This window comes from Periophthalmus magnuspinnatus, chromosome 23 (genome assembly GCF_009829125.3).
Source record: "Periophthalmus magnuspinnatus isolate fPerMag1 chromosome 23, fPerMag1.2.pri, whole genome shotgun sequence".
In the NCBI taxonomy this organism is placed as follows: domain Eukaryota; kingdom Metazoa; phylum Chordata; class Actinopteri; order Gobiiformes; family Gobiidae; genus Periophthalmus; species Periophthalmus magnuspinnatus.
Genome location: NC_047148.1, coordinates 17001513 through 17011056, shown reverse-complemented (window position 1 = coordinate 17011056; position 9544 = coordinate 17001513). Strand labels below are relative to the sequence as shown.

The following is a 9544-nucleotide window of genomic DNA, read 5'->3' as shown; positions in this document are numbered from 1 at the left end:
TTCACAACAAAACAGATTTACTCAGGCATTTATGATTGCTATAGAGCCATATTACCATTGTAAAAACTTGGTTCAGGTAAATATGTTTCTACTATGAACATACTAGAAACAAAGTTTCTTGACACTTAAGTTAATCGTCTGGAATAGTTAAAGAATAGTTGTGTTGGTGACATAGAGGAAGGATTACCTCTACATTCCACCTTTCTACATGGACTATAGCTTACAGCTTGAGCTCTGCCACACATGGAGAAAATGCATTACTCTGTACTTTCTTTTGACTGTGAAATGCTTACAGGCTAGCCAGAAAGAGGCCGGCAGTGTTTTCTGGGCTTCATGATGACCCGTGGCTTTGGTGCTGGCCACTATGATGACGAGAGGATTTTCATTGTGCATTGAGCCTCTAGGTTTGGCCTTTGCCAGAGTATAAAAGCTTGTGTAGCGAGCTGAAGGGACCAGCACGAGCCAGCCACTCAAATACGGCACTACAAGCTATACTAACGCAGGTAAGGATACATGCCGACACACGCCATAACATGAAATGTATTGCAAGGGTGACCACTCACTCCCTGCAGGCCATACTGAGACAAGCTTTCCTCCACTGGGAAAGTGCCCATAATAATGTTAAAATCCCAAAACATCATGAACTCCCACTGTTTTATTTATTTATATTTCTGCATCTATTTGTTTTATATAAGACTCTCCTGAGCCCCTCACCATGTCTCAGACTGCCAAGTCCGCCTCCAGCCAGGGCACTGATGCCAAGGACAAGGGAGCCCCTGCTCCAGCTGCTTCCAGCAAGGCCACCAAGACCGGAGACCCTGGAATGGGATCCTACAGAGTGAGTACATCTACAGCATTGACAATAGATTTTACACAAAAGTACAGTTTAATTAAAGACTGACCTGAAATAAAAATAAGCAGGGTTGCAGTCCACACCAACAAATGGCTTCTTATATAGCAGTGTTTTTGACAGTGTTTGTATATCCCTGTGGTTTAATTGGTATTAAAAGGTGTTATTTGCTAAGGGGTATTTGCCATCTCTTTCTCTACCAGATCATGCTCTTCGATCAGGAGAACTTCCAGGGCAGGATGATTGAGGTCCAGAATGAGTGCATGAACGTGTGTGACCGTGGCATGGATAGAGTGCGTAGTATCATCGTGGAGTCTGGCCCGTAAGCAAACACACTCACATGGCCCAGGTTTACTAATCTATATGTATACCGATGACTCATATTCTTGATATCTTTTTTTCTTGTCCTCTTCTCACTTATTCCCCCGCTGCACCTGGTGCCCCTCTTTCTCCAGCTTTGTTGCTTTTGAGCAGAGTAACTTCCGTGGGGAGATGTTTATCCTGGAGAAGGGAGAGTATCCTCGCTGGGATACCTGGAGCAACTCCTATCGCAGCGACTGCCTCATGTCCCTCAGGCCCATCCGCATGGTATATATTTTTTATTATCAGTGATAAATATATCTGCATTGTTATCATAAATCACTAAACTAACTTCAAAACCGTGACATTTGTCTCCCCCACAGGACAGCATGGAGCACAAGATCTCCCTGTATGAGCTCTCCGACTTCAAGGGCAACAAGATGGAGATCCAGGAGGATGATGTGCCCACCCTCTGGGCGCACGGCTTCTGTGACAGAGTGGGCAGCGTGAGGGTGCCTGGAGGAGCGTAAGTACACAGTGATTAGTGCAGGGAAAACAGCTTAAGCCACTAATGTTGTACTAATGCTATTTTTCGAAAAAGGTCAAACAGCATCCCTGTGTTTATAACAGTCTGACCATGAGAAAAGGCTTCATCACACAGCCTGGGAACTCATACTAATAAACCAGAGTTTTGTGCTATAAATGTTGCTTAGACATTGCTAGAGGAAGCTGCAGGCCTGGAATGACTCTACAATGTAGTGGTTCATGAAAACTAGCCAGTCATGTCATCACAAGGTTGAAAAATGACTACATGGTATTTGTCAATAAATCTCAATTTTAAGATAAGCTATGTTAACATTGTCTCAAAGTAAAAGATACGGATACAGCAACTGGGAAATTTTACAGAATGTACAAGAGGACACTAAAACTACACAAAATTAGAAAACAGTCAGCAGTTAAAAGAGACTAAACGTATACTAACAATCTTAACGTATTTCTATTATTCTGTCAAACACAGTTGGGTGGGCTATCAGTACCCTGGCTACAGAGGCTACCAGTACCTGTTTGAGTGTGGTGACTACAGACACTACAACGACTTCTGCGCTTTCCAGCCCCAGATCCAGTCCATGCGTCGCATCAGAGACATGCAGTTCCACCAGAGAGGATGCTTCAACTTCACCTCTGCCAGCAAGTGAATTTGACATCTACAGGCAGTCTGGTGTCCCGTAACCAGCTCCCAAATCTTTTTATCTCTTCAAAGGCTTTTTCGACATTTCTTTCCTAAACCTTTTACCGTCAATGCTCCATCCCAAAGGAAAGACAGAATCAGAGCATTACACTGGACAACATTAAGTGACTTTCATGCCTGATTTTCTTGTGGGAACAATAAAGTATCTATCCAATGGTGCTTACAAATAAACATCTTATGAAAAATCTAAATCAATTATGGCTGGATAGACTTTATTAATGAACATCTTTTTGTTTGGATATGGTTAAGTTTTAATCTTTTATTGATCTCGTGGAAATGTCAAGGAAAAATACATTAAAATTATTTTGACAAAAGGCACTGAAGCATATTTATATAATTGTATTATTGTATAATTTAACGAAAATAAACAAATAAAAATAGAAGTTCACATTCTTGGAACTGACAATTTATAATTAAGTACACGTTAGGACTGAGTCTGGTATCAGTGTTGTTGATTATGTAGCGTTTCTGACCGTCCTCAAACGCAGCAGTTTACTTCACTGTCCTCTGGCAGTGCGCTGCAGGCTGCTTCACTTACAGTAGGAACCATGGCTGCTCTTTTTAAAGCAAGAAAAGGTGTGTTTTGAAATATTACTCACCGTATGTTTGTAAATACCTAACGTTAGCTAAATAATGACCGCGTTCTGTTGGACTCTCAGTTCTGTTGCTACATTCATTTATATAGACATAACTAGCTGGATGTTTTGGTCTAGCTAGCATAGCGTTAAGTTAGCTCTTACATCTGTTTGGTTAGCTTAGCTGGCTATACAGTTTACAGTGCGCTTGATGAAACCATACATAGTATAAGAAAAAAACAAAACAAAAAACCAGATACTCTCATTATAAATAAAACATATCAAGCAATAATATAAGTAAGAAAAAGTATGTCCCTCTTCACAGCAACCTAAATGACTCTTGTTTGCACCCGGGATTAGCTGAATGATACCACCAACATAATTGTCTATAAAACAAAATAACAATACTGAGCCGAAAATCGGCGTTCAATAAATCTAATATTAAAATTGTGTGTCATTTGGGCTCCGATTTGATGGTATCAAACAAGGTGACTGGTGGTGACCTTTCACCTATATTAAGCATGTGGGGAAATTGTTACATTTCATAACAGAACTTTACAAACCTATTATTATACTAGTATACAAAAGTGAATTTGTTCAAACCCCGATTATGTATTAAATCTTAATTCACAATCTCAATGCAAACAATTATAAGAAAACCCATGGCCTGATTTGGGCCACTACTGTGTTGTCTGTCAACTTCATTTTCATCACATTGAATTAGACATAACATGAATTACTGGACCCGTAATAACCCTGTGTCCCTTCTGGTTGCTGAGGGCAATCTGTGGCCTCAGCTGGCTCTTATTATTCAGAAATGACAGCTGGTTGTACTGTGCAATATTATTGTATTGTTATTTCCAGAAACAAATATGTACATCCTTGACTTTCAAGTCAAATATGTACATCCTTGACTCTCAAGACATACTACAAAAAAAAATATTGAATGCTGTCTTCATTCATAGGATTATCCAGATAGCAGTTGTACTCACGTGTATCTAAATTTACATGCTGATAATTATTATTACATGACATAATTATTACTACTTTCTCTACAGTTTTTGCTTCATGTGCGAATAGTTGTCGAAGATTGTCTCAGTTAGCAGAGTTACCAGAGACACATCAAATCCTGAGACAAACCTGCAGAGACTACGCTGACCGAGAACTGTCACCCATTGCTTCAAGATTAGACAAAGAGCATTCATACCCACTGAAACAGGTATACCCAAATGTTATGTGTTTTACAGTGTTTTACAGTGTTCACTTTTATGCAGCTAAAACCTGGAACAGTCTTCCTGAAGATGTGAGACAGACTTTGACAATATTTTAATCTAGGCTAAAAACAATTCTGTTTAGCTGTGCATTTAACTGAAAGGTTTTTATTCTGCATTTTTAATGTTAATTTTATGATTATTTAGCTTTTGATTTGTTGTTATGTGATTTTTAATGCCTTTCTTCTTCTATAAAGCACTTCAAATTACTTTGTACAAACTGTGCTATACAAATAAACCTGCCTTACCTTGCTTATATCCTTTCATTACTGTGTGCAAAAGATACTTAGGACAATCCTCAAGAAATATGAAAACCGTGTTCATCGTAGGAAATGGTGTATCTAACTGTTTATGCTTATGCTATTTATTTTATTTCTAAACATAATTTGTCACCCCTAGATCCACGAGTTGGGTGCAATGGGGATAATGGCTATTGAAGTTCCAGAAGAGCTGGGTGGAGCTGGAATGGACTATCTTGCATACAGTGTGGCCATGGAAGAAATCAGCAGAGGATGTGCCAGCACTGGAGTCGTTGTCTCTGTCAATAATGTAAGAATATAATCTGTTTGTACATGTGCTTCATCTTTGCTTATATATTAAACTTTTGTCCTCATTTTTAGTCACTTTACATAGGGCCGATTCTGAAATTTGGAACTGAAGAACAGAAAAAGGAGTGGATAACCCCTTTCACAACAGGGGAGAAAGTAGGCTGTTTTGCACTCAGTGAACCAGGTAATGTTATGTTTCACACTGTATTCATAGATGTTTATGTGGGCCAGTGAATATATGAGGACCAGGACTCCCTTGAAAAAGAGATTGCGGTAGTAATCTCAATGGGACTTTCCTGGTTAAATAAAGGTTAAATTAAAAAAATAAAATGATTACATTAAAGTGACATTTGCACTTGATTGTAGGTAATGGAAGTGATGCAGGTGCTGCTTCCACAATGGCACACCAAGAAGGAGAAGAGTGGGTGCTTAATGGCACAAAAGCCTGGATTACCAACAGCTGGGATGCATCAGCTACTGTAGTATTTGCCACAACAGATAAGAAACTAAAACATAAGGCATGAAACTGTTGTATTATTGTTTCATTTATTTTTCTGCAATATTCACTAAATTCCATTACATTTGTCCACAAGTTCTAAAAATAAAGTTCTGTCTGCAATATCTCAGGGTATCAGTGCCTTCCTCATCCCGATGCCTCACCCAGGACTCTCTCTTGGGAAGAAGGAAGATAAGCTGGGAATTAAGGCTTCATCAACTGCTAACATTATTCTCGAGGACTGCAGGATACCGCTCTCAAACATGCTGGGACCTCGTGGTGCTGGGTTTAAAATTGCCATGGTAACTAAAATAACTGATTAATACTGCAACACTTTTTTAGACCCTAGATAACATATACTATTTAACTGCAGCAAACTCTTGACAGCGGACGTATAGGAATAGCATCCCAGGCTCTGGGTATTGCTCAGGCATCACTAGACTGTGCTGCAGACTACGCACACAAACGCAATGCATTTGGAGCACCCATTGGCCGGCTGCAGGCAATACAGGTAAGGAAGCCAAAATGTGTTTATTTATTTTATACTGCAATAATAAGTTATCGATTTATAAAACAGATTTTTGTATGTTGTGTATTAATGCTAAAATTGTTGCAAACACATATTTCACTTTCACTCCCAGTTCAAGATTGCTGATATGGCTGTAGCCATAGAAAGTGCGCGTCTACTCACATGGAAAGCATCACTTCTCAGAGATGCCAAGAAACCTTTTACAAAGGTAAATGAGCCCTTCTCACCCTAAAGCTGCACATCAACATGTTTTTGACAGCCCTAATTTTTTCATAGGAAGCTGCTATGGCTAAGTTGGCTGCATCAGAAGCTGCCACTTTCTGCTCACATCAGGTACAAAAAAACAACTGAAAAGTAAATGTTTGTACTAGACATTAAACATTTTAATTTACAGAGTGTTTTGTTTTTTCCAATTTCACATTAAGGCAATCCAGATTTTGGGTGGCATGGGTTATGTGACAGACATGCCTGCAGAAAGGCATTATCGAGATGCTCGTATCACAGAAATCTATGAGGGCACCAGTGAGATCCAAAGACTGGTAATTGCAGGACAGATACTGAAAGAATACAAACAATGACACTAGTGACTCTGGGTGTGGTCAATAATAAGGAATAATTTGATTAAGTAAAAGCTTGTATGAAACCTGTTAAAGCTTTTTAAAGAACATTGTAAATAAATAGGCCATATGGCCATATTTGTTACCTTAAATCAACAACCATCATGGATTAATATTTAATTAAATTTATTGCCATTCATGCCAAGCTTGCGTATGATACTTTGGTTGACGTGCCTACATGCTACCACTAGAGTGCAATGTTGAGCCTGCTTCGAAGATTTACACTTTTTATAATGATGTTAATATTGTACTGTAATAAATTGAAAATGCAGTCTAAGCTTATGTTAATATATTTCAGAATTTTACAAACTTCTGGAAACTAAAGGAGAATAAAGGAAGAATATTTGTAAATGCGTTGTCTGTGTGTATTGTTGATATACAAATTGTACAATGTATTGTATTTTTCCATGAAAAATCTTAATCCCTCCTCTGCTCTAGACACAGGTCTTGTCACTGATTGAGGTGATTGTTCAGTCCCATGGCCCTTTCCTAAGAGACCAGGAGCTCAATAATTACTGCTATATTAAATCAAGCTTTTTAATGTCCAAATTAGCATAACCTTTTTTCCAGCTATTTGAGGGACACACGTTAAATAATTGAGTTAATAGATAGTTTATTACAAAACACATTTATTAAAAACAAAACTAAACATTTAGCATAGTATACAATTGTGAATGCATTCAAAGGTCCAGTCCATGGTCAGTCCTTTTTATTACACCAGGAGTGCACATTGGGCTGACCAGGCCTCACTGTCAGCTGTACACTCACTGTGGGAACAAATGTTAAGCAATCCACTTAATGAGTCCACTGGGACAAACAAAACAATAGCTTTACAATGGGGAGCTCACAAAGGTCCAACCTCAAGAAGTGTACACAGACATCAGCTTATCACACAACACTTGAAACCTCTGAAAATAAAATAAAATAATGCATTTGTTAAGGCCTGTGGAGCCTACCCTGGAGTTATAATCCGTTTTTGTTTACTTTAACAATAATCAGTCACTTTAAATTGTATTATTTCAAAAGCTAACGATGAATAAAAAAGTGTCCAGCATCGACCACCTGGACGCTTTCAGGCTTTTACTGTGTGAAGTGATGCCCAGACCACGTTTCAAATGTGTTTCTGTGGAGGGTTGACTGAACACGTGATCAAAAATAAATGTCCTTTGTGTGTAGGCTACATAAAAATAAATGTTTATACATAGTGCTTTTTATCAAAGTCTCCGTTGCCTGAGATAGGTTTAGTAGATGTGTATTTGATGGGAAATGAGCCTCTGACCCCCCGTGAGAAAGAGCAGCACAGAAGCGCGCCCCCCAGCAGGAGCAGAGCTGTGGCCGCCCAGCCGATGTAGATGGACGCTCCTATCTCCCTCTTCTTGGACGGGGGGATCTGCGGGTTATGGAAGTCCACGATGATGTTGTTGGCCATCCAGCAGAGAGGCACGAGCACAAACAGTCCACTGATGATGTAGATGATCCCTCCAGCATTCACCACCCTGCCCTTCACTATTTCATCTCTTATGCAGTTGGTGCACTGCGCTCCTGCGATAGTGACCGTGAGTCCGATCACCCCCAGGACAGCGGAGACCACCGTGAGCGCGCGGGCGGTCTGGAGGTCCTGGGTGAGGGACAGGACGGAGTCGTGCACTTTGCATTGCATCTGGCCTGTGCTCTGAACCACACAGGACATCCAAAGACCGTCCCAAATGGTCTGAGCTACCACGATGTTGGAGTCGATGAAAGCAGTAACCTTCCACATCGGCAGCCCACAGGCGATCATCACCAGCAGAGAGCCGGCCACACACAGAGCCAAGCCCAGGAACTCCAGGCACGCGGTGAGCATGGTGCAGGTGTCCTTTAGATATACTGGCTACAAAACTGCTCTCTCTGTCCACCTTCTGAGGTATGTATTCTCTAAATGAAAAGTTGCAAACTCAAAGAACCACACTAAAGGTTCCAGCTAAAGTCTAAAACTTTGCTCCAATCAGCGCTCACCGCATCTTAGATTCAGCCAATCAGAGAAGAGCAACTGGGGGGTCGCTTGTGTGGAAATGGCACAACACTGTAAACGGATTTCAGTTGTTTTTTCCTGGTCATTCAAACTTTGATTGGTCCAATTAACCTATTGTTCAAATACATGAGTAAACTGAATCAAGCCAACCACACAGAATTAGGCCATAATGTTTTTTTCAAACCATTTAAGCACACCTTTACTAAAAAGTGTTTTTTTTGTGTGTGTGTTTTTCTTTCATCCAATTTAAAATATAACCTATTCATAATCAACCTCTGGGTAACATGTCCCAAGCGCATGCCCCTTTTGTGCCTTTCACCTTTAAATACATTTGACTCTAAACACATTTTGCCCTTGAATCCACACACATACCCACAGGATGCTGTCCATGAAGAGGACTAGAGAACATGTTGAAATGCTCTATTGTGTTCAGACCCTGCTGTTGAAATATCCCCTCAGCTCCATCTGTTTGTGAGTTTTTAGAGGAGCCCCTTTTTTCCTGATTTTACCTTACATACACATCCTCTACATGACCCATTCAAAGGCACATCAGCAAATGTCCCAGTTTATGTGACCCGGCTCAGTGTTTGCTCTACGCTAAGTGATGTAGTGATAAAAGCTGAACCACACCTTTTCTAATTACAGTGATTATTTACAGGACGCATAATCTTGGTAAGTTTAGTCACAAACTTGCTGATTACATCCCCTCACAGAATGCTATGGTCATTATTCAGTCCATGATGTGAGGGCAGATGTGTGTCACCAAATCCGTTGCTGTACATTCATGTAAAATGGGATAATCTTGCCTTCCAGTAAATACTATTACACACATTATAATTCGTCGCAGTATACTTTTGTTTTATTGTCTTAAATAAATGGTAAATGTTTTCAAATTAACTATACTCAGCCAGTCTTTGTATATGTGTACAAAGAAAAGCGAACACTCTTCATGTGAACACAAAGGGCATGTTAAATAATGTGTGTGAAGGGCCCTAGGACAAGATTAAAGAATGTGCTTGTGGTAGCCCGCTAGTATGATCTTAAGTAGGAGGGAAAAATGTCCATTAAACCAAAAATTTGTTCAAGTTCACTGTGGTA

At 39.8% G+C, this 9544-nt stretch overlaps 3 protein-coding genes across 3 annotated transcripts; 2 read left to right on the top strand and 1 right to left on the bottom strand.

The window, feature by feature from the left end:
• Positions 1-372: 372 nt before the first annotated feature.
• Positions 373-2590, top strand: crybb1 (crystallin, beta B1). Its single transcript, XM_033990352.2, has 6 exons — positions 373-503; positions 696-838; positions 1054-1172; positions 1306-1438; positions 1534-1676; positions 2169-2590. Exons 2-6 carry the CDS (start codon positions 716-718, stop codon positions 2344-2346), a joined length of 696 nt encoding a protein of 231 aa, XP_033846243.1. The 5' UTR covers positions 373-503; positions 696-715; the 3' UTR covers positions 2347-2590.
• Positions 2591-2895: 305 nt separating this feature from the next.
• acads (acyl-CoA dehydrogenase short chain) lies at positions 2896-6786 on the top strand. Its single transcript, XM_033990172.2, has 10 exons — positions 2896-2975; positions 4033-4193; positions 4645-4794; positions 4866-4977; positions 5160-5311; positions 5421-5591; positions 5663-5800; positions 5931-6026; positions 6095-6151; positions 6244-6786. The coding sequence occupies exons 1-10, from the start codon at positions 2948-2950 to the stop codon at positions 6394-6396; spliced, it is 1218 nt and encodes a 405-aa protein (XP_033846063.1). The 5' UTR covers positions 2896-2947; the 3' UTR covers positions 6397-6786.
• A 327-nt stretch (positions 6787-7113) lies between these two features.
• cldn5b (claudin 5b) lies at positions 7114-8346 on the bottom strand. The gene has a single exon (XM_033990242.2). The coding sequence runs from the start codon at positions 8276-8278 to the stop codon at positions 7631-7633; it is 648 nt and encodes a 215-aa protein (XP_033846133.1). The 5' UTR covers positions 8279-8346; the 3' UTR covers positions 7114-7630.
• Between the last annotated feature and the right edge of the window lie 1198 nt (positions 8347-9544).

What these genes read in the sequence shown, in the direction of transcription:
- cldn5b (XM_033990242.2), bottom strand. Translation starts at nt 8,278, where the DNA reads ATGCTCACCGCGTGCCTGGAGTTCCTGGGCTTGGCTCTGTGTGTGGCC.
- acads (XM_033990172.2), top strand. Translation starts at nt 2,948, where the DNA reads ATGGCTGCTCTTTTTAAAGCAAGAAAAG. An exon ending in CCAAGAAACCTTTTACAAAG is followed by an intron (nt 6,027 to 6,094) that starts GTAAATGAGCCC and finishes ATTTTTTCATAG; the next exon opens with GAAGCTGCTATGGCTAAGTT. An exon ending in CCACTTTCTGCTCACATCAG is followed by an intron (nt 6,152 to 6,243) that starts GTACAAAAAAAC and finishes TTTCACATTAAG; the next exon opens with GCAATCCAGATTTTGGGTGG.
- crybb1 (XM_033990352.2), top strand. Translation starts at nt 716, where the DNA reads ATGTCTCAGACTGCCAAGTCCGCCTCCAGCCAGGGCACTGATGCCAAG. An exon ending in CCCTCAGGCCCATCCGCATG is followed by an intron (nt 1,439 to 1,533) that starts GTATATATTTTT and finishes TCTCCCCCACAG; the next exon opens with GACAGCATGGAGCACAAGAT. An exon ending in GTGAGGGTGCCTGGAGGAGC is followed by an intron (nt 1,677 to 2,168) that starts GTAAGTACACAG and finishes TGTCAAACACAG; the next exon opens with TTGGGTGGGCTATCAGTACC.